Here is a 23,216-nt window from a genome sequence, read left to right as displayed (position 1 = left end):
GGCCGGGCGCGGGCTGCCGCCGTGTCCCGTGCCCTGAGCGCCTCTCTCGGCAGGGGGCCCGGCGGCCCCGCCGCCCGCGCAGCGTCACCTCTTCAGCGACGCGGCCGAGGTGGGCGCCGTGCGGAGCGCCCTGCTCGCCTGGTACGACTCGTGCAAGCGCGAGCTGCCCTGGAGGGCGCTGGTAAGGGCGGCACCGGGAGGCGCCTGCGGAGCCTCGGCAGCTTGGGAACGGGACGGGTCTTGGCTGTGGGGTTGCGCTTCTAGCCGAGCGCGGCTCTTTCCTGACGGGTCATCTGTAGCCAGCCCCTCTGCGAGCAGTAGAGGAGGGTATAGACAAAGCCAGCAAGAGGACAGCGGTTTCTTAAGTGCAGCTGTTGAGGAGATCTTTCCTTCCACAAACAAAGAGATCTGTGTCACACGGCTCCCAACGCTCTGTTTTCGCGTTTCAGGCTGCGAATGAGCCCGATGTTGACAGACGGGCGTACGCAGGTGAGGAGCAGGGACCGCGCTGGGGGCACTGAGAGGTTCTTCTGGGTTGCTCCATGACCTGGGTGCACGATACGGATTGTGAGGAACCAGAGGGTTTGGTCAGCAGCCTTCAAACAGGCAGCCTGGTCCTTTGAGGTGGCCACGAGAGCTCCAAGCCCCACAAGCCAGACTCTGTTGGGGGGTCTGAGGCCCAGCTTTGGGTTCCAGGGGGCTCTGGTGGGACAGCAGGTGGGGAGGAGGCGGTTGGGAAGGGGCCCAGCGAGCCGGGGGCTGCTGCAGTGCTCGGCACTGCCAGGGCTAACGCGCCCGCGGTGTCCGGCTTCACCTGGTGTCGGTGTCGGCGCCCCTGCTCCGCGGCCGGCGCTGCTCGCTGCAGTGTGGGTGTCCGAGGTCATGCTCCAGCAGACGCAGGTCGCTACCGTGATCGACTACTACAACCGCTGGATGCAGGTGACTGCTCCCGCGCTCGGTGCTGTGCTGAGAGCTCCCCGCTTGGAGATCTGTCCCGCTGCCTGCGGCACATCCCCGGCTGCAGGTCCCTTGTGCTTGCTCCTCACTTTTCCCTTCACTCCCTATGGCAGAAGTGGCCGACGCTGCAGGCTCTGGCAGCCGCTTCGCTGGAGGTGAGCGCTGCCTGGGGCTGGGCTCTCCCCTGGCCTAGCGCCCGTCCTGCTGACCCCCTAACAGCGAGCGTGGCGTTTCTCCCGGGGCAGGAGGTGAATGAGCTGTGGGCTGGACTCGGCTACTACTCGCGAGGGAAGCGGCTGCAGGAGGCAGCGAGGAAGGTGCCTGCGTGTCGGGGTGCTGGGGGCTTCCCCAACGCCTCTGCAGCCCGGAGGGTCGCACGCAGCCTGCGTCCCGGGGCTGGGTGCTGCTGGCGCCCATGCGTGGAGCTGCAGATGGGGCTCCCTCTGTGTCATGGGCACCGTGCGCGTCCTGGCTGCCCCCCAACCCTGGACGCTGCCCCGGCTGCAGGTGGTGTCCGAGCTGGCTGGCAGGATGCCCCGGACGGCTGAGGAGCTGCAGAAGCTGCTGCCGGGAGTGGGCAGATACACGGCGGGAGCCATCGCGTCCATCTCGTACGGGCAGGTGAGAGCCCGTATGGGCGCTCGTGGCAGAGCTGCTGTGCCCTCTGCTGCCGCCCGGACCTGCTCCCTGCGCATCCTGCTGCCCGAGCGGGCAGAGCTGAGGCTCCAGGGGCTCTGTATTGGCTCTGCCGCTCCCCTTGTCTCACCCACTGCCTGGTTCAGCCTGTGGGTTGGGGTCGAGCTCCTCCATTTCCTTCCCTCCTGTCCCTGCACCAGCTCCCTCATCACAGGGAGCAGAGCAGGGCCCAGCGCAGTAACCCCTGCCCTCCGGCTCCTCATCCCAGGCTACCGGGGTTGTGGACGGGAACGTGATCCGTGTCCTGTGCCGCCTGCGGGGCATCGGTGCCGATTCCAGCAGCCCGGCGGTCCTCGACCGGCTCTGGTGAGGGGGATGCTCCAAACACGTGAGCCCACAGAGGGAGGCCGGGGTGCTGCGGGTCGCAGTGTCTGAACAAGGGAAAGGGCCCTCCGGCCTCTGCCTCGCTGGGAGCATCTCCCTCCTCAGGCAGGAGGCAGGTGAAGGTCTCACATCCCTTCCCTGCAGAGCTCCATAACTGCCATTTCTCCTAGGGACATGGCCAATGTCCTGGTGGACAGGAGCCGCCCCGGCGACTTTAACCAAGCCCTGATGGAGCTGGGGGCTACTGTGTGCGTGCCCAAGGCCCCGCTGTGCGCGGAGTGCCCCGTGAAGCAGCACTGCCACGCAAGACGCAGGGTAGGTCGGTGCCCAGGCATGTCCTGTGCCAACCCGCAGGTGGCCGGGAGCCACCAGGAGGGCTGCAGAAGCCGCCCTGAGCCCCTTTTCAGGATGCTTCTTACCTGTCCTTGGCTGGGCGTTCTGCCGGGTGCTGCCTTGACGGGTGGCTGAGCAGGGGCCAAGGCTGGCTCATGGCTGAGCCTGTCCCTCTCCTGGTCGTGCCCCGCAGGTGGAGAAGGAGCTGGGCTTGGCCTCCCAGCGGCTGCTCGGGACCTGCCCCGCGGTGCCCGATGTGGAGGACTGCGGTAAGCGCCTTGCCTGGGGATGCCCCCGTTGCCGCTCTGCATACGGCCCCACCGCGACGTCTGCTTTGGTGTTTGCAGGCGCTGGGGGCTGTCCCTTGTGTCCCCCAGCCACGGAGCCGTGGGACAGCAGCCTGGGGGTGACCAACTTCCCACGGAAAGCGGCGAAGAAGCAGCCGCGGGCGGCGCGGGCGGCCACGTGCGTGCTGGAGCGCGGGGGCCGCCGCGGGGCCCCCCGCTACCTCATCGTGCAGAGGCCCAGCTCAGGTAGCCGGCCTGCGCCCAAGGAGGGGGCCCTTCCTGGGTGCCCAAGGGACAGAACAGCCTGGGAGCAGCAGAGCAGTGTGCCCTGCAGGCCAAAGGAGCCCGTCAGGGCGGGCACAAGGCTAGCTGTCCCCAGCAGCGCCTCTCAGCTCTTCACATCTCCGTCCCCAGGGCTCCTGGCCGGGCTCTGGGAGTTCCCCAGCCTCCCGCTGGCTCCGGGGCTGCAGGAGGAGAAGCAGAGGGAGATGCTGGCGGGGCACCTGCAGGCCTGGGGCGGGTGGCCTGTGGCAGCCGGAGGCCTGCGGTACGTCGGAGAGGTGAGAGTCCCCGTGCACGGCAGCGCAACGGGGAGGGCTCCCCTTCAGCCCTCTCCTTCCTGGGCCATGTTCTCCTGAGCCCTGGCGGAACCTGGTTCATGTGTGGGCAAGCAGAGCGAGTGGCGCTTCCCTGGCTGCCTCCTGTTGCCCATCGTCAGCCTGTTCCCCGCTGCCTGCAGGTCATCCACATCTTCTCCCACATCCACCAGACGTATGTGGTCTATTCCCTGCCTGTGGATGAGGATGTGACCCTCGACGCTGTGTTGCCCCCATCGCGCTGGGTGACGGAGGAGGAGTTCCACGCCTCGGCTGTGTCCACAGCCATGAAGAAGGTTCCGGGCCCTTTCCTCTCTTCCCCCTCTCTGCTGCTTCAGAAGTACCCCTGGCTGCTGTGGGGCCATCCTGCCTCCAAGCCCCAGATGCTGTCCAGCTCAGGGCTCTCTTGGGCTTCTTTCAGGTGCTGAAGGCTTACAGGAAGCAGCAAGGGGAGCAGAATGGTCCAGGCAAGGTGGGTATGGCTGGGGAGCTGGTGATGGAGGCACCGGGGAGCCCCTTCGTGTCGCCGCAGGCCTGGCCACAGCCTGCGGTGCTGGAGGCCCTGGTGCGTGTGGCACCCCCGTGGGGTCAGGGCAAGGCAGGACCTGGGCTGTCCCCGCCTGGGCAGAGCTTTCAGGCTGTGGGGGGTGTTTGCTGGCTGGTTTCAGCTGCGCAGGTCTCTTGCGTGGGGGTTCCTGTGGCTCTGCCCCAAAGGGGGGTCCTGGCTCAGCCCTAGCCGGTCTTGCCATAGGGCTCCAAGAGGAAGCGGGGGGCAAAGCCGGGGGGCGCAGCTGGCACGCAGCTCTCCCTCCGGGCCTTCCTGCGGCCCCCGAGCCCCCAGTGACGGCTCCTTTGGCCGCTGGCACCACGCGGGACTCGCGCTGCGGTGAGTCCTGCCCAGGGCGTGGGCGTGGGGCTGGCATCTCCCACACGGACCTGGAGGAGGGGGCCGAGCCCACGGCGGGCTCCTGCTCCTGCATCCAGCCCCAGGGCCATTGCTGTGGACCCCTGGCTGGACTCCCCTCCCCACGGGCCAGCCCCGTGGTCCTGAGGACGGCGCCATCCAGACCAGGCTCTCTTCCCACCTGGCTCCACAGAGTGCCTGCGCAGACCGAGCACGGCGGTGCCTGGCCTGGGTTCTCCAGCCCGCTGTGGCCACCGCTCCTGGCGCTGCTGGGGACAGGAGCATGGGTCTCCCTGGTGCTGGGGAGGGAGCTGCTGCTTCCACCGCTGCCCCTTCTCCTCCGGGAGCTGCTGAAGGGTCTGAGCACTTGTCTGCAACCCGGCCAGCAGCGAGTGATGCTGCCGTGTCCATCACGGGCTCCAGAGGCTGCCTTTTATACTTGTTTTTAGTGAATCTGAACCACAGACTTTCTAATAAATCTGAAGCTTTTATCAGTCACCTTCTACCTTTTCACTAGGCTGGGAAGACAGGGACCCTCCCTCACCCTGTCTGCAGCTTTCATCAGATGGTAGGTGGGACACACGGGGCTGGGCTGGGAAAAGTGGGCTTTCTTTGGCCAGTGCCCTCTTGGATAAACAGCCCTGGGCCTGTGCACCTCTTTGCAGAAAGGTACCTACAGCTCTACCTGACACCCCGTGCCTGCTAAACAGGAGCAGAAAAGCCAAAGCACTGTTTGAAGGTTGAATCTTTAATTAATGGAGTGGCAATCCCTGTACCGGAGCTGATGCTGCTGCAGGCCATAACCCCCGTGTGGCTGTAGTGTCCCCTCTGCTTCCTTCCTCCAGCAGCCCCTCATCCCTGGGGCTTCATCCCCGCCCATCCTGCAGCAGACCTGGCCATGCAGCAGCCACAAGTCTGCTCAGCTTGAGTTTAAATTGTCAGAAACATCTGCACAAGAAGTTGATAAATCACTGGCCAAGGGCATCCACGCAGGGGAGGAATCGATCCCCATCCTCAGCTCCTCAAAGCTCAGCTCAGCCTGACCCCAGCTTTACTTTGGTTTGGAGTGGGGACTCCCCAAAGTCCCTGCCGCCCTCGGCTGTGCCGCAGCTGCGTGCGGGTGCCTGCGGTGGCGTCCCAGGCCCCGCGGGGACGGGAGGAGGCTGCTGGAGGTGCTGCTGCTGGGCCATGTGGAGCTGCACAGCTTTCCACAGCGCCCGTATGTTGGCTTCTCCAAAGCCCGGGGCGCCCCGCCGCTCAATGAGCTCCAGGAAGAAGGTCTCCTGGGGGAAGATGGGGCGAGTGAAGATCTGCATCAGATATTTCTTCTGAAAAGCAGGCTCGGAGGCGTCAGCAGCCAGACAGCCCTTCTCACCATCCCTGGGCACTGCGGCATCCAGCAGGATGCCCAGCTCTGCCAGCACACGGGGGTCTTCCCCGGCCCCCCGCATCTCATCCTTTTTGTCCTCCTGGTTGTAGTAGGTGGCAGGGGGCATGAAGAACTGCACGCCGGCCTGCTTCAAGGCTCTGGTCGTGTTGACGATGTCCGGGGTGTAGAGGCCCACGTGCTGGATCCCGGCCCCCCGGTGCTGCTCCAGGAAGGTGTCGACTTGGTTTGCGCCGTCCTCCGAGAGGGACTCGGCGAGGATGAGTTTGCAGCTGTGGGAGGGCAGGGCCGGGGTGCCCTTGGCGCTCTTCAGTGCCAGGAGGAGCATGCCGACCCCCTGCCCGCTGATGGTGTACCCCTCGGACACGCTCTCCCGCGGGTTCAGCTGGAAGCGCTGGAAACCGAAGCACCGCTGGTACCAGTCCAGAGCTGCCCTGGCTCTGCCCCGGGAGCAGACACACGTGATGTGATCGAAGTGGGTGATTTTAACCCCGTCCCCACCAGCTGGCGGGGCTCCTGGGACGGCCTGGAAGCCGGGCAGGAAGGGTCCCCGGTAGCGCGACCGATCCAGCAGGGTATGGCTGATGTTGCCCACGACGGAGCTCGCCACGCCGTAGGTGACAGAGCCGCCATCGTCCCCCACTTCAGTGGGGGGCACCCTGAGGGAGCACCCCCGTCTGCGCAGCTGCTCGCAGAGCCCGGGGACGTCGTCCACCTCGAAGCAGATGTTGGAGGCCGTGCCCAAGGCCGGCTGCGGGTCCACGTCGTAGAGGAAGTCGCCAGCGGAGCCGGGCGCCAGGCGCTCGTTGACCACGAAGACGGCGGCGCCGCGGCGCAGGGCCAGCTGCCGCACGCGCGGTGTCTCCCGCACGGCGAAGGGCTGGAAGCGAAAGGCGGCGGCCAGCTCCTGCGCCCAGGCCTGCCCGTGGGGCAGGTGGAGGGAGACGTAGCCCACGCGGTTGAGCGAGGCCGCCATGGTGCCCTTGCTGCGGGTGCCCTGTGGGGAGGACATGCGGCCCTCAGAGCGCAGCCCGCGCGGGGCTTGCCGCTCACGAGGGAGTAGCTGTTCCCCTGTCCTCGCGCTGATCCACCAGAGCTACGCTGCGGGAGACTCCGTGTTTGTGTGTCCATGCATGTGTGTGTGTGTATATCTATATATGGATGCACACACACATGTTTATGCGTATGTATGTGCACACACATGAGTCTGCACTTCTCAAGCATACGTATTTCTAAATAAAAAGCCATTAGTGCAATGGGAAGGGTAGGAACTTCTCTCTCTCTTCTGAGGGCACCTGCTTTGGGGACTAGCTGCAAGGCACTGCTCAAGGACACTGAACCATCCAGCCCCTGATTGGGGCTCAGCAGCCACCCTGCGCCACAGCCCCACATCCTGCCCCACACCAGCATGGGCTGGTGGAGGAGGAAAGCCCCAAGTCCTGGTCACAGCTGAGGGAGACTCTCCTGGAGTCACGCGTCCCTCAAGGGCACCACAGCAAGGACTGTAACAGGAATGTGTAACCACGATGTATATAAGGGCAAGGGTCGGTGGGCGGTGGGGCAGCTGGTGCCAGCCGTGGGGCTGGTGGCCGTGGAGGCCACGTGGGTGTCGCTGCAGCCCCGCGCTGCTGGCGCCGTGGGGCAGCAGAGGCCCCACACGCTGCTGCTGCAGGAGCCCGGCAGGCCCTGAGCCGTGACCTTGCCCTAGAGACACGGAGAGGTGTATGGGGAGCAACGCTGGGCCCCCCCGCTTCCCCAAACAGGGTCCTTGACAGGGATAAGTGCCTGCCCAACAGCATTATTAGCATCCAAGGGCATCTAGCGGCGCCCCCCGTTCCCACACGAGCGACCTCGGCTGGACCCCTTGGATGTGCTTTGGGGTGGGGGTGCGGGAAATCTGTTTAGATATTGCCTCCCCACACACACACACACAAAGAAAAGGGGGGCCCTGCAGAGCTTTCTTGCCCCCCTGCGGGGCTCGGCCTGGCTGGAGGAGGCCAAGGAGCCCCCCGCGATGGAGAGGGCTGCAGCATGTCCGAGCACCCTGCCTGGCGCGGGGAGGGTTGGGGGGCTGCCCCAAGTGTCCCCCCCGCAAACCCCATGGCAAAGGGGCCTTGCCGGGGCTGGCAAAAGAAAGGAAAAGAGAGAAAAGTCCCGCGGGGCTCGTTCCCGCAGCCCCCACGGCCGCCCCCGCGGAGCCGCCGTGCGGGCTCGCCCCGCGCTGCGGCCTCACCTGAGCGCGCACGTGGCCCCACGCGTGTCCGGCGCGGGGCTGCCGCGGAAGCGAGGGCCGCTCGGGAGCCGCAGCGCCGGCCCCGCCTCGGGGCCGCCCCGCAGCCGCTCGCTCCTCCCCGGCTGCCCCGGCGCGGGAAGGGGGCGGCGAAGCGGCGGGCGGGCGGCCGAGCAGGGGCAGGGGGCTGCGGAGCAGCGGGGATTCCTGCTCCGGGGGCTGCACGGAGGCCGGGCCCGGCGCGGGGGAGCTGCCTGCCGGGCGCTGCTGCCGCGTTGCACCGCGCCCAAGGCCGTGGCTGCACTGCGGGGTGACACCCATGGGCGCCTCTGCCGGCCGCGTGGGGGGCAGCACGGGGAGGACCAGGGTGCTGCTCCCCGCTGAGCATCAGGGCTGTTCCAGTGCCCGTGGGATCCCCGGGACATGGAGGGGATGGCAGATGTTTGCTGGCTGCTCCCTGGAGGGGGCCCGGGATCCACAAGGTCCAAGCTGACTTTGCCCAGCTGCATCTGCCCCCATTCCCAATCCGCACTCTCCCCATGGCTCCCTGTCCTTGCAGGCATCTCAGCATCCCTCCAGACCCCCAAGCGGTGACTCCCCCTCACCCACCGCTTTTGTGCCTTCCCCTCCTTGTCCTGGGGGGACACTCCCCTCCAGCAGCCCGTGGCCCAGGGCTGTGTCACCACCCGGCTGTGTTTACACCGACTGCCCTTCCTGGCTTATCATGTTCCTGTGCTGATCCCAGGTGCGATAAACCTTGTGGCCATGTCAGCACGCGGCTGACACGGTGAGTGGGCGCCTGTTTGCACTGGGGCAGGGGCCGTCCGCCGGCTCCCTGATGTCCCAAGGAGCCACGGCGGCTCTTGCCAATGCATGAGGAAGGATCCACTTCACACGAAAGGGAGAAGCAGCAATATGGGTTTTTTTTTTGAGGGAGGCAGCGATTGAACAGAGTTTACTCATAAAGAGGACAGTGATTTGACAGGGGTCAGAGGGGCAACTTAGCAAAGTTTCCTGGAGTTCTGCAAAGTTGCAGCAGGCTCTGAGTCACTTACTGAGGATTTGTCTCTGGTGAAGAATCTCTGGACCTTGGGGCAGCTTGAGGGGTGCCCCTGCTCAAGAGGAGGTTCTGCCGTGCAGCCGCTGCCCTGCAGGAGAGCCCGAGGAGCTCTGGGCTGCGCCTGTTTATGGAGGGAAGGTGATTGACTCGTAGGCATATTTGCCTCCTAGATGGGTTTTATTTGGTGCATGCTCCATTAGGCCCTGCCTATGGGCTCTTTGCAGAGACGTGAGGAAGGGGAGGAAGAAGAGCACATCGTTTGGGAGGTGGGGAAGAGGGCAGAGCAGCAGCCCTGTGCAATCATGGACCTTCTTTGTCACCGTGGAGCCATGTGGGTCATTGCCATAGACTAGTTGTGGGCTTATCACACAGTGGGAAGATTAAGGGGCTCTCCTGGCTTGTGGGGCAAACCACAACCATAGAGCACTCCTGGTGCAATGGAACTGCAAGACCTTCTGGACTGAGTCCTATACGGCAGAATCATTCCAGCCTGGGGACAGGGGTAGGAATCTATTTAATCTCTTTTGCCCAACAGCAGGTTTAAAGGCTCCCAGCAGCATGGCCAGGCACCCTGCGAGTGACACTGCATCCCCCTGGCACGGCATGGCCTCGGATATGGCAGCAGGACCCTGAAGCCACGTGGCACCCTGGGGACAGTGCCTGCCTTGTTGCCATTCCCCGGCAGGCGGTGGCGGCCGGGGAGCCGTCCCCAGCTCCGGATGGGCTCTTCCCCTCCCTCCTGGGTGGAGGGGGCCGGGCCAGGAGATAAAAGAGGGGACAAGGGCCAGCTGGGCATTGCGGACAGCAGCCGGGCCTGGGAGCTGAGGTTTGGCCCCAGGACAGGGCGGACAGTAGCTCCGGCGGCAGGAACGGTACCCAGGGCTCGATCCCGCGTGGCAGGGAGGGAAGAGGGATGGGAATGGGGACCCTCCCCCCAGACCAGGCAGCCCCTTGCCCCTTCCTCACTGGCCCAGATCAGCCCCCTAATTGTCTCTCCCTATCTTCCACATGCCCATTAAGTCTGCTGGGTCCTGGAGGGATGGGACATATCTGGATGTGGGAAGGATTCGGGAGGAAAGAGGCATAGGACAAGTATGGATGGGTTGAAAGGCTCATGCAGCCCCCTAAAGCTTTTATTGGACACTGGGCACTTCAAGGTGGCCTGAAGGTTAAAGTGTCTGTGTCCGAGTGACTTCTCAGCCAAAGCTGAGCTGGCAGGGCCTGTGTCCGTGCCTGGCCCTGGGGCAAGTCGAGCCATGGGGTGGGGTTGGCTCCCAAGGGTGGAAGGGTTGAGAAGGTCGTGGGCAAAACAGGACCTTCTCCCACAGTCATGCAGCACCGTCTGTCCATCCTGCCACCAGTGTTGATGGTGAATGCACTGTTGGGGAGATATGGGCGAGCAAGGGGCAGAAAGGAGGGTCAGGGTGTCTGGCAAAGGTCCTTCCTGCTTAGGGCAGGTGCGGGATGGCGAGAGCACTGTTGTCCCTGCGCTCATGCCCTTTGCACCGCGGTGGGGACTTTACCCGGGCAGCGGGAAACCGAGGCACCGTGGCTGCCGCGGGCGCCTGGCGAGACGAGGGGCCCAGGGCCGGGTGACCAGGAATCCTGTCCCCCAAACCACACCGTTCAGTCCCGTTCCCAGAGGAACGAGGTCCCGTCCCGCGGCCCCCCCTCCACAGCAGGTGTCCTGGCTCCCGGGGCCGTGCCGGGCCCCACAACACTGCCCGCCATTCAGGCCCACGCTGGGCTCGCGCAGGAATCAAAGCGGCTCTTTGTGCCCCCGGCGCTGGCTGCACAAGCTGCCGTTTCACTGCGGCACCGCTGGGCGCTTCTTGCCAGGACGGCAGCAGCCGGGGTGCCAGGTGGGGAAGGCGCCAGGCTTTGGGGTACCAGTGCCCTTGGCATTGCCATCAGCAGGAAAGGACGCTGGGGCCTTAATACCCTGCTTTCCTCTTCGTCTTCCTCCCCAGGGCTGGGATGGGGCCGGCGGTGCTGGCCCTGGCCGCCTGGCTGGCGGCGGCAGTGGCGGCCGAGGGGGCGTCCAACAGCAGCCGGATCTGCCAGGCGGCCCCGGCGTGGAGCGTCAATGGCTCCAGCCCCATGGCGGGGGCGGCGGGGCAGGTGACGGTGGTGGCCTTGCTCAAGGCCAGCTGACACTTCTGCCTGAGGCAGGCCCGCAGGTGAGCCCCGCTGCCGTGCCCACGGGTCACCCCACACGCCATGGCGGGTCTGGCCTGGTGGCAAGGCCCCCCGTGTGGCCCCCGGTCTCCCTCAGGCGCCATCTCTCCCCCTGCAGCCTTGGGGACTTGCGAGAGAAGCTGTCGCGGCAGGGCATGGCCGACGTGCACTACATGATCGTCAACGAGAAGGCGCCGCTGTCCCGGGCCATGTTTGGGGAGCTGGCGCGCCAGGCCCCCCCCGGCATCCCCGTGTACCAGCAGGAGCCCCGGGACCCCGACGTGTGGCAGGTCCTGGAGGGTGACAAGGACGACTTCCTCGTCTACGATCGGTGAGCACTGCCGCCGCACCGGGATGGCCAGGAGTTGGGGTGGCATTGGTGGTCATGGGGGTCGCCTGGGGTCCCCCCATCTTTGCTTGGGGCCAGGACACGTGGTTCCACTCCTGGTGGGCACCCCCAACCCCGCGTGGTCCACAGCGGTGGGTTGGCCATGGATGCAAACCGCACCTTGTGTGCCTCAGTTTGCCCAGCCGCGGGACCGCGCTCGTGTTTTGCTGTGCGTGCCAAAAGAGCCGCCTGCGGGCAGGGTTAGGGCTTTGTGCGGGCTGGCTTGGCGCGGGAATGGGCAGGAGTCAGCCAAGGGCTGTGAGGAGACCAGGTTGCTGGTGAGTCACTTTCCAGCCCAGGTGAAGTGTCTTAGTGCCCGTCGCTGTGCTGGGGGCTCAATGGGAATCCTCCCTCGCATGGTATTCAGCTCAGCCCTTGCATTTCCCCTCAGCTGTGCTCGCCTGGCCTTCCACATCCAGCTGCCCTACAGCTTCCTGCACTTCCCCTACGTTGAGTCAGCCATCCGCTTCACCTACAGCAAGGACTACTGCGGCAACTGCTCCTTCTACCCCAACAGCACCCAGGAGGTAGGAAGCAGCGTACGGTGGAGCTTGGGTGCTTGCCAGACCCTGGCTTTTCTCTTGAGCTGGTCTCCCCTGGTTTCTGGTTGACCCCATGGGATCTCAGTATCCCAGCAGGGCCCTAAGGCAGTTCCTCCCTGCATGCAGCCTGTGCAACTTAAATCCAGTGTGTGACCTTTCATGGAAAGCTGCCTTGGTATTGGAGGCCTGGAAGGTGGCTAGAACCAGGCTAACCAATGAGGTTCCTCAGCAAAGCTCTTAAAGGCAGCTGAGGTGTAAGAGAGGAGGAGGTTGCATGGTTAAAAGTCAATTAAAAGATGTGAAACAGGGTAGCAGTAAGTGGATGGTTCTTGTATTTGCACAGAGGCTGTTCCAGGACCAGGGCTGCTTCAGCAGCAGCTGAGGAAAAAGGACTGCTTCAAGGAGCAGTGCCTGAGGATCCTGGGTTATTGAGGACTGTATAAATGAAAGTCAACTGCAAGGAGCTGCAGAAGGACCTGAGTACTCAGTGAATAAGTGCAGGTGAATTTCAGCATGGATAAATGAAAAGCAGTGCACAACAAACGAAACAATCCTTCGTCTACCTTCCTCTAGGGGGTGGGCTTCATTAATAACCACACTCAGCCGTGGATCTTAGAGCTCCAGGGATTAATATCAGAAACTCAGCGTACAAATACCAACCTCCTCCACCAAAGTGAGCATTAGAAATGGAATGGAGAACAAAACACTGTTCGGCCTTTGTGTAAACCCATGTTGCACTGCATCTTCAAGCCTGTGAAGCCCTCTTGCTCGTGGTAGGGCTGGAAAAGGTGGAAAGTGGTGAAAGCCCTAGAATAAGGGTAGCTAAACACATCAGGGTTTTGCAGGGTCAGAAGAACTGAAAAGGTCATAGAAGAAGCGTAAAGCAAGCAGCCTGGAAAAGGAGACTAGGGTCATTGTCTCTTCTGTTATAAAGAATGTAATGGACCCAGCTGTGGCAAGCTCAGGGCGAAGGAAAACATAGAGCTCCCAGCTCTGAGCTCTGCAGGTGTTTAGACTCTTCCTAGAAGAAAATTCCATCTAGGACTCTTAAATGCAAAGGCTCTTTTCTGGCACAGGAATTCCCAGGACCGCAGTCAGCTTGAGCCAAGGGATGTATATAAAGAGGTTTGTCCTCTGCGTGCTCTGATCTCTTCTGTCCTCTGTGTGTACTGTGTTTTGGCTAGAGCAGCTTTTCTCTAACTTATGCAGATTTCCTTATGACTGATTCGATTCTGTTTTCACCCCAGCACATGAGTGCTCTTGCAAGGTCACTGCAGGGCAGTGTGTGCATTCCTACAGCGCTCCAACCTTTGTGTTACTTTCCCCAGGCTAACACCACCATGGAGGTCCCTGCAAATCCAACCCTGCTTCCTGAACAGGAGGAGAAGGAGACAAAGCTCCCCATTCACCAGCACAACCCTCTCCATCCTCAGCACCATGTGGTCAGCAGTGAAAAAGCTTCAGACCCAAGTGGGGACCACCACTCTGCTGCCCATGGTCACCACCACCACAGAGGCCACAGCAAGCCTGATCCCAAGGGGCAAGAGCAGGAGCAACATGACCACTAGGCTGGGCTGGCCTGCCTTGCTGAACCCAGTGCTGTGCAAACCATGCCACCTACTTCCCAGAGACATGGAAGGATTTGTTGGTTCCTCAGGCTGCCAGTCACCAGAAGTTGATTTAATAACTCCCTTCAGCATCCCTCATGTAGGTCATATTCACACCCTGTGACGAAATCCCCCTCAGTCACGAGAAGATGCTGTCCCTTCTGCCTTAGGGCTCAGTTCTGACTCTTCCTCTGCTGACACCTGCCTTTCCATGCTCAATGAAGCCTGTGGTGAAAACTGGGACCTTCCTGGTCACTGCAGGATGACACTGCATGGAGCAGCAGAGCAGGTGTGGAGGAGACAGAACTGGCATGTGGGCTGTTCTGGCCAACAGAGCCTCTACCCATCCTGGCATCCTTGGACATCTTGGCTGGAATGCAAAAGGAGAAGCAGGATGTGCCTCATAAGACATGAGCCTAGAGGCCAGCGCGTTAGGAGAGGTGCTGAGGGGAGGTCAACACTTCTGATGGTCCAAATTCTGTACCCCCAAAGCTGTCACATCCTGGGGACCTCCATGCCTTGCACACAGGTATGTGCAGTGGTGATGGGTGGCCGCAAGATGGTGGCCTTGCCCCCTCTCAGAAACCCGGGGGCTGTGTTCAGGACCCATAAACCTGGGAGGATGTAGGTGAAAAGGGGAGGCAGCCTGAGGGGATTGTGAATACTGAGATGGTCAATAAAACTCTGTGGAGTGAATCCTGCTCAGCCTAGCCTCTGATGGTGCCTCTTTCCCAGAGGGAGGGGGGTCTTACTGAACCCTGGCTTGGGGCACAGCAGGAAAGTCCTGGGTGTCTCTCTCAGCATGGAGGGATTTGAGCAACATGTGAACTCCACAAAGCAGCAGCCAGGGAGGAGATTTTCTTTCCCCTGTGGATGGAATTGGAGGTAAGCAGGAAGGAGACAGAAGAAACACTCATCTTTTCATGCCTGCCCCTTACTTTCTGAACTGGGAAAAGCGGAGTTTGAAGCCAGGGGTTAACATTTGTGAGGGCAGAGAATTAATCCTGCCCTATCTAGGGGAAATTTGTCTGGGCACCTGGATGCCTGGCTTGTAGATATGATATGGGGCTACTGGGCTGTGGGGTGAAGTGGGCTCTGGGAACAGAGATCCTGCTGGGTTAGAGCTGGGACTAGAGGCGCAGCGGGGATGTGGGGAGAAGAAAGAAGGAACAGAGATTGAAAGGGGAGGTTGAAGATATCTAGCACTAGTGAGGGTTGTGGGTGAGCCTGACACCTTAAATAGCAACTAGCACCTGCTATTTGGTAGGGAGAAAAAAGGAGATGATTTTTTTTCTGCTCAGTTTTATTTGGGTCTAGTCTCTAATGCTTATCCCATTGCAGACTCTGAGCTGCATTTCTGCCCTATGTCCTGGTGGGCTGCCCAACAGTGATGGTCCCAATGGGGATGAGGACCTTGCAGGTGGATCTTTCCCACCAGCCCGGTGGAGCCGGTCCCACTTTCACGTGGGGCACGGACTGTGCCAAAAGCTGCGTGTGCGAGGTCCTGCAGAGACCCTGATCTCCCCCCTCTCACTCCTTTCCTCCTCCCCCTTCCTCCTCTACCTGCTCTCAGAAGCCCCCAAGGGCACCTCTGTCTGCTGCTCTCGCCATCAATATCCAGGTTATCTTTTTCTTCTGGCAGCTGCTGTAATTGAAACAAAGCAGGCTGGGCCTCACGGGCTCCACTCCTCTTGCTTATTTTGCTGGGGCTGCTGAGACAACTAATTCATTTTTATCGATGCGTGGCTGGCCTCTTTTTCCACCAGCTCCAGGCAGGGCCCTCTGCACCACGGGTGGTGGGAACGGTGCGTATCCCCACAATGTGCTGCTGGGTGCTCTTGTGAGCCAGTCCCTGGCCTTCAGCTTGCAGAGGTGAATGCTGGTGAATGGGAAGAGCTGAACATGTCCCTGAGTCTGCAGAGCAGCCTAGCTTGGGGTCACAGAGGTTACAACGATCAGATCCTGCTCCCTTGGTGCCTGGGAAGGTGCTGCTTGTCCTGCTGTCCTAGTACCGTCTCGAGAAGCCCCTTTGAAATGCCCCTGCTCAGAAAGCAGCAGGATGCACTGGCTTCAAAAAAAGCAACCTTCAGAGCCAGTGTTGCAGGGACCCTGGGGAACCTGGACCCTGGGACCCATCAGCACACGGATGTCTCCTGTGGGAACGCAGCCCTGCACAGATGCAGCATGTGCCTGCTGGGACATGTGTGAGGAAACACAGGTGTGCATGAGTCAAGGACACAGGTAATCAAGCCCCTTGGCTTAGGTGTACAAAGAACATGGGGACCTTCATGTTCCTGTGTCAGTAACCAGGGATATGTAACACGTAGTTAAATTCTGATGAATGAGTATATCAAGGTGGTATCATTAAGGCTATTCTCTGGATTTATAAATACATTTATCACTCCCTGTTTAATAATTAAATTACTCAATCACTGCCAAAAGTATTTTATATGGCCTGGAACCATCCTGGCTTGGGTTGTGATCTTCCCAGAAGAATGAAGACCCTTGGGCAACACCAAGAGATTGCTGGGTCCCAGTGATGTGGCAGACACATCTGCAAGCACCAAGCCCTCCTTGCAGTGCAGATGCATGACCTATGGCCATGTTACTTTTGTCTTAAAGCTCTTCTGTCCAGAGCTATGGAGCCACTTTAGCTGCTCTTTATGCTGCCGGTACAGGAGGAAAATCTCTGCAGTCCTCAGCTGGTCTTATGACTTCCTTTGCAAAGCTTTCCATATTCAGGCGCAGACCTAAGTCCTGGCTTGGTCTAACCAGCTTCTCAGGGTGCTGCCCAGCCTCTCCTGCAGTGCTGGGCACTGCTGCTGTGCTGCAGGGAGGTCACCTTGTGCCACTGCCAGGTGAGAGCAGAGGAGTCCTGCCTGACCAATGTGCTGTTTGGCTGCCCCAGCTCTTTTGGGGCATTACCCTGGGCAGCACCAGCTGATGTGCAGGGCCAGTGAGGGCTGAATTCAAACCCTCTGCCTTATGCCATGCAAGCCTTGCCTGCCTCAGTTTCCCTGCTGACAAAATAGGGTGAGGAGAGTAGTGCTCTATGAGACTGTGCTCCCTACGAAGCCTGGGCTGTCTCTGAAATCCCAAAGCCCAGAAGGATTCGGGTATCATTTCTTCATGTGTTTCACTTTCCATACAGCAGCAGCCCTGAGCCCGCGGTAGGGAGAGCAGCGAGCTGTGAGCAGCACGTCCCACGCAGCAAAGCAACGGCAAGGCTCTGCCTAGAGCACAGCGTGGCATCTCCATCCTCGCCAAGAAGTTTTGGATCTTGAGCATTTCAGGCCACTTGACCTCCTTTGGGGCAGAGAAGGTAGGAGAGGCATCATGGGTTCTCTTTTCTAGTCCCAGATGTGGTGGCAGCTCTGTTCATTACTAGCTCTCCTGTACTGCAGACCAGCTCTATGCTGTCTCCCAGAGCAACTTCAGCAAAGTTGCTGAATTGCAGTAGGGTTTTGTTGTTGTTGTTGTTTTTCCCCTTCTTTCTTAAGCAGCTGCTAGTTTCTCGATGAGCTTCATTCCCCTGGTGTGGAAAGCGAAATGGGAAGACTTGCTATGCGTTTGATATTGAAATGCAGCTCTGAGTGGCAAAGCACTCCCGATCTTGCTTAATAGGCGCTCCCACCAGTGTGGCCGCGGCGGGTGGAAACCTTCCAGGGACTGCAGCGGCTGTGGATATGCCAGAGGAGCCGGCCAGCGGTGAGAGGTGCAGATTGGAAGGAGGTTGATGATTTTTATGACTTTTATCTCCTTTTTTTTTTTTTTTTTTCTTTTCATTCAGTGCCAAGTGCTTCCTCAGCCTTTTTGTTAAAGTCCGCATCCTCACCCTTGCAGGGCTCCTCAAGCTGGGAAGCTGCTGAGCAGGGTGGTAAGGTGATGGGTGCCTGGAGAAGGGGACAGGGCTGCTCTGGGTCTCACTGGAAGACCCTGTGGGCACACAGGGCTGCTTCAATGCAAAACTTCTGCATGGAGAGCACACGGAGATGTTGCCCTGCTGCAGCCTGTGACCTGCAGGCTGCTGTGGGGCCAGCCAGGCTGGAGGGCACAGCAGTGGCTCCAGCGGAGCGGTGGGAATGTCGGAGCAACTCTGCATGTCTGCACTGTGGCCACGGTTTGAGTGAGGCCGGTCAGTGCGAAGCTCTATGTTATCATCACCAGGGACTGCACCACTGGCCAGCAGAACCTCTTGTTCCTGGTGGCTGCCCAGGACATTCAATCACGTCCCGCTGCCCCAGACAGCCCAGGCTGTGGTGCAACTCTCCTGGGCAAGGCGATTTCAGTTAAAAAGAAGGATGAAAGATTTATAAAGGGAGAGAAACGATTTGCCATCCAGAGTTGTGCAAGGCTGAGAACGAGTATCTGACTGTAAATCCACATGGATCAAGGAGGGAATGAGGATGAAGACAGAGGCTTCGTTAGAGAACCCTGGGCCTGGAAGAGCAGTGTCCTGAGCCATCATTGCAATACGGTGGGAGAGAAGGACACTGTGCTGCCGGGATGCCCCACGGTACCAGCTCTGCACCAGCATGGATGAGCAGCAGGGACCCCAGTGCTGCATCAAACGCAGCCGCTGCCTTTGCCCCGCGCGCTGCTGCCGCCAAGGCCACGCGGGTCCTCTCGGGGGACGAGGAACAGCCAGTCCTAATGTCAACAGAGGCCTCTTGTGCAGCGACGCTGTGTCAAGAAGAGGAATGGGTCCCTCCTCCTCCACCCATTCATCTGGCAGCCGCGGCTGGCGCGCGGCCAAGCCGGGCTGCTTTGGAAACATTTCATTGAGGAGGCAGCTGAGCCTAGGAAAACAGAATGAAAATATACAGAGATCACTGTTGTTAGGCAAAATAAATGCAGGCGGCTGCGTTTGTGCCCTCAAGTCCAGCTCAGCCTGGACGCTCCCGCCTGTGCGGGAGGAGCAGGAATGTTGCTGCCCAGGATGGCAGCCGTGTATTTCCATCACAGAGGGGGAGCCAGGGAAGGAGAGCTGGAGACCTTGGCCCTGGCTTTTGTCTAGCTTGCTGACTCCTGGTGACCAGATTCAGGCTTGTCCTGCTGCAGGATCTACTATGGAGATGGGACAGAGTGGAGAAAACAGCCGCAGAAATAACCTGATTCTGGTGACCGGCGTTTCCAGCTTAGACACTAAGCTGGACACCAGTGCAGGTGGGGCTGACAGAGGGTATCTGATATGGCCATGGCCATCACTATCTCCCTAAAATAGTCCAGTGAGAGTAGACAAAGTCCCAGGATGGCATCCTGGGACAGAGGCACCCATCACACACAGATTTGTGGTACAGATTAGGTGCTCAAAACTGAGCTGGGTCCAGAGTTCCCCACAATATTGACCTGCTATGTCCTTCTCTCTCACTTAGAGATGTTTAGGCTCAATGTGAGGGCCTGGCAGGGCTGGTTTGGGTGTCAGGACCCGGAACTTGGGGTGCTTCACACCCTGGAGTGGCATCAGGAAAACCAGCATGAATCGTCTATGTTGGAATAAGAAAGTCAGGCACTAATTTAAAAATGTTGTGAGGAGGGCACTAGGTGGAGAGATTACATTTTACACCACTGTCGTTGCCTGCCTCTTCAAGCAAATCGTTGGAGGAGGAGGATGAACTTGATTTCCTGGGGAAGAGTGTTTTGGACCCAAGTGTTACTATGGAGCAGCCTCTGTCCACCAATGTACAGCAAAAAGACACAAAGCTGGAGTTAGGGGGAAAGATTTCTGAGCTATAGCAAGAATCCTGATAAAGCCATAAAAGAACTAAGTGAATGAATTCCCTGTTGTTGTTTTGGGGATTTTTTTCCCCACTACAGAAGATATCCCAGACAGGAGTCTTTCTTTTCCACAAGGAACCCACTAGAGGAACTGCCTCACACTGATGTACCAGCAGAACCGTCTTTAGAATAAATTGTTGAAGTGAACAGTAAGGAATGACCTGGGAATGACCACAGAGGCTCCAAATTCCTGAGCTGTGGCACAGGAAACCTGTTGCTGAAAGTGGCCTTGAAAGATGGGCAACGTGACACTGAGTTTCTTAGAGGCGTTGGAGGAACCCCCGAACTGTGTCAGGCAAAGGAGGAAAAGCTTTGGCAAGGACCAGAAATGAGAGAGCCATGGAGAAACCCAGTACATTGAGCAGAACTGATTTTAGGCTCCCAGCCAATCAGCATGCAGTGCTCTGGCTGCCCAGCCAATCAGCCCTGTGCTGCTGTAGCCACAGAGACCTTTGTGGCATTCTAGCCCCTCAGCCAATCAGCTGTGCGGCATTGTGCCCACTCCACCAATCGGCTTCATGGCATTGTGCTGCCCGGCCAATCAGCCTTGCAGTATTGTGCTGCCCAGCCAATCAGCTTTGTTCCACGTTCCCCTAGTGAGAACGCTGGTCAGTGGGTGCTTCCATTGGCTGGAGGCAGCTGCTGCCAGGTTCTCCTCATGTGGAGCCTTGGTGCCGAGGGCTGGGGAGCAGCCCTGGAGCCCCGTGAGCGGCCGTGTCCGGAGCGCCCATCCCGGCGTGTGCGAGGGAGCATCTGCTCCCAGTAACAGCCTTGCTGCTTTGCCCCCTTCTTGCCCATTTTAGGCTCTCGGAATGCCCTGGAGTGCCGCGGGCTCCATGCCCTGGGCACAGGCAGGTGGGACGGCACCTCTGCTCCCAGGACAGGGGCCAAAGCTGCGTTTCCAGGACGGTGCTGCTCCCTGGGCCTGACCCCAGGGGAAGGAGGGCAGGCAGGTGAATAGGATGGGATCCACTCCATGCACTTGGTCATGGAGCTACACTCCTGCGGCCGGGCTGGAGCTGCCGCCAGCCCAGGGACAGGGCCCAGCCCCGCTCTGCCTTCCCTCCCTGCCAGACCCTGCAACCTGATCACATCGCCACAGCCAGGGCAGCCCGGAGAAGAAAGGGAAATGAGAATGGCCTGGCTACTCCTCGCTTCTCCGTAAATTATTCTTGCTCTTTCAGCCTGCAGAATGATTGCCTGGTTACTTTAGCATTTCTAGTTAATGGGAGGGACCTGCAATGACCAGGATGGGGGCGATGAGCCAGAGGGCAGCTCTGCTGAGCCCAGCACCACAGGAGCAGCCGGCTCTCGGCGCAGGGCTGAGTGGCTTTCCGAAGGGTTCTGTGGCATTAGCTCCAGGGAGGTGAGAGGGGAAAAGCATTTCTGCTGGCAGCAGAGGCTCTGTGCCCAGCAGCTCCTCCGTGCTTAATTGCTGCTCCAGCACTGGCTACCCCAGCATTTGCTGGGAGAGCGCAGAAACCTCTGCGCGAGGCAGCGATGCAGCAAGGGGAGCTTGCCCAGCCTGAGCAGCCCTTGCTTTCAACTTTCCTGCATCTGCGCAGATACAGGCGAGGGACGGTATTCCCGTATCTAAGCGAGTGTGAGAGCATCCACCCTACACACGAGCTTGGGATTTGGCACACGCCTGGGGAGGGAAGAGAGGAGCTTTCGGGCCGCGTGTCTCTCTCAAGGACACGAGCAATTGCAGTCACATCCGAAGGAGGTCCCTGAGACTGTCAGTTCCTGAAAGTTTCATGAAATAAGTAGCTGGGTAGCGAAACGCCACTTTGTGTCCCTGTGGGAGGAGGAGCACAACATGAACTGAGCTCTAATGAGTGAGCGGAGAATCCCTGCGGAATTCGGACAGCTTGATGGCGGGAAGCACCAGCTCAGACTTGCACTTTGCTGGAGACCACGCTGGACGCAGGAGACTCCAGCCATGTGATTCAGCTCCCCGGGCAAGCAAACTATTTTGCAGCCCTTCTTGCAAAGCCAGTTAGTACACAGGGCAAAGCTCCCTGCCCCTTCCCAGACGTCAGATCCTCAGGGATGCTAAGGAATAAATATCCTGGGGAAAAGATCGTTCTGTTCCTGAACGCAGTATGCCAGGGGAGCTGCCGTTAACTCCCTTCTGTCTTTTTTACCACTGCTTTGAGCAGCACTAACGACATGAGAAAGGCAGAGACTGCCACCCTTTGAACAAGCTCCCAGTGCTGCCGGCTGCTACAGGGAACGTGGCTGCCGAATAAACCCGGTGCTGGTTCTTTAGGAGCAGCGAATCCGCTGGATCGCTCGAGCAGGAACCCCCCGGCTACCTGCGCTCCGCTCCCGAGCTCATTTCCCATCGCTGATTGCCATGAAGCTTCTGCTGCTGTCGCCTGTCGTCGTGTCCTCAGAGAACTTTCTTGGTGCTCGCTACGCCTTGCAAAGCTCCCGTCATCTCTGTAAGGCTTAGCCGCTGTTATCCGTGTTATCGAGGGTGCGACATTAAACTGCTGCTCCGAGTGAGGTCAAAGAGGCATGGGAGCATCAAATAGAGGGACAATCGCCCAGGCCTTGTCCCGCCCAGGAAAAGGCTGCGAGGGTTTCTGCTAGCGATGGAGTTTGTGCAAGCAGGGGAGAGAGGAGAGCCTGAGGTGTGCACATGCAGAGAGAGCAGCCAGCCCTTCTCCCTTCCTGGCAACAGGAAAGCATTTTTTTCCTTCCCTCACAGTATCTGTGCAGCCTAAAACTGGACTTCCAACTGAGCTGAAACCTAAAGAATTTGCCATGCTAGAGCATTGCATAGGCAGTAAGTGCACTGTGGAGTCACAGGGGCTCTAACGCCTTTGGTTGATTTTTTTTCTAGCCAGGCACTTACAATAAATTGCCTTCTGGCATGAAAAATCAGTGCTCCATGAATAGTGTCAGTGCTTGGGCCCGGATGGCCTGAGATTGATACGCTGGAGCGCGGAGGGACCGCGAGCGCGGGAGGGGAACTGAGGCTGGTGGCGTTAGGGGCTCCGCAAACGGCTCCGTTACGGAAAGCGGGCGGTGAATTATTGATGTAGCTCCTCGCAGGCGCTGAATGAGCAGCGGCAGGGGCTGGGTGGAACACTGACATTTTGCGTCCTTCCCCGAGGAGAAGGGACCTGTCCACGTTCTCTGGAAGGAGGAGAGCTCCCCGCTTGCAAAATTCAAGGAGGTAATGAAAAGAATAAGGAGAGACAGGGAGATATGGAACGAGAGGAAGGAGTGCTCAGATGAGGAAAGAGAAAAAAAAAATAGGAGATTGATTTGTCTTTGAAATAATGCGTTAAACCCCCAGAGACAGACTGTCCATCCGCTGCACCGACCTGGCTTTGATTTGCGTGTGGATTATATGTTTTATGCAGTGCAAAACCAGCCCGTTGTGAATAACATCAGCGCTTAGGCTGAAGTCTAAAATCCTCTTTATTGGCACAGACTGGGGACGACTTAAGTAAGGACGCTCAAGGTTGTCACTAGGTGAGTTCTGCAGAGACTGGCAACAGAGGGATTGGGAAAAATGAGATGTCATGTCCATGCACTCCCACACCTCCTGTGCATCCCACCTGAGAGGGTCCGATGGGAGACATGGGTGCTGGCAGAAACTCCCGTTTAGGGAGGCCAGTGCTGACCTGTGAGCAGGAGCGATGAGGCAAGTGTCCATGGCTGCTCCAAGCCAGCAGGTGTTGGGAGGTGCCCGGTCCAACCTTGCAATAAGCCCTTCCGAAAGGTCAACTGCCCTCCAGGGCGAGAGGGAGAGCGATTTGGGAAAGCAGTCAGCGTGGCCCTTGTGCCTGTTCCCAGACCCTGCAACTGCTCAGCCCTGGTAGTCTTGAGCAAGACCAGGAACACGTCAGCCCTCTAGGGAAACCTTATCGTGACCTTCCTCGATTACCGGGTGCCTCATTCTCTAACGCAGAGACCTCCTGTTGCTGCAGTG

At 59.6% G+C, this 23,216-nt stretch overlaps 3 protein-coding genes across 3 annotated transcripts; 2 read left to right on the top strand and 1 right to left on the bottom strand.

Moving 5' to 3' along the window:
- Nucleotides 1-67: 67 nt before the first annotated feature.
- On the top strand, nt 68-4,037 carry MUTYH (mutY DNA glycosylase; the record flags this gene model as incomplete). Its single annotated transcript, XM_026053626.1, has 14 exons — nt 68-181; nt 450-489; nt 866-939; nt 1,071-1,112; nt 1,203-1,274; nt 1,465-1,578; nt 1,862-1,959; nt 2,148-2,292; nt 2,504-2,579; nt 2,658-2,843; nt 3,012-3,157; nt 3,337-3,489; nt 3,615-3,665; nt 3,945-4,037. Coding segments are annotated over 14 exons (1,404 nt in total), but the record flags the coding sequence as incomplete, so codon positions are not given.
- A 1,094-nt stretch (nt 4,038-5,131) lies between these two features.
- On the bottom strand, nt 5,132-6,460 carry HPDL (4-hydroxyphenylpyruvate dioxygenase like). Its single transcript, XM_026053613.1, has one exon. The coding sequence runs from the start codon at nt 6,458-6,460 to the stop codon at nt 5,132-5,134; it is 1,329 nt and encodes a 442-aa protein (XP_025909398.1).
- A 3,130-nt stretch (nt 6,461-9,590) lies between these two features.
- Nucleotides 9,591-14,094, top strand: LOC112942544 (selenoprotein Pb-like). The gene is made up of 5 exons (XM_026033501.1): nt 9,591-9,646; nt 10,745-10,954; nt 11,071-11,283; nt 11,732-11,867; nt 13,211-14,094. The coding sequence occupies exons 2-5, from the start codon at nt 10,752-10,754 to the stop codon at nt 13,448-13,450; spliced, it is 792 nt and encodes a 263-aa protein (XP_025889286.1). The 5' UTR covers nt 9,591-9,646; nt 10,745-10,751; the 3' UTR covers nt 13,451-14,094.
- The last annotated feature ends 9,122 nt before the right edge of the window (nt 14,095-23,216 follow it).

The sequence above is a fragment of the Nothoprocta perdicaria genome, unplaced genomic scaffold (assembly GCF_003342845.1).
Source record: "Nothoprocta perdicaria isolate Ctin4 unplaced genomic scaffold, notPer1 scaffold_0, whole genome shotgun sequence".
NCBI classification, from domain to species: domain Eukaryota; kingdom Metazoa; phylum Chordata; class Aves; order Tinamiformes; family Tinamidae; genus Nothoprocta; species Nothoprocta perdicaria.
Note: the sequence above shows the minus strand (reverse complement) of the source record. Positions and strands in the feature narration are given on the sequence as shown.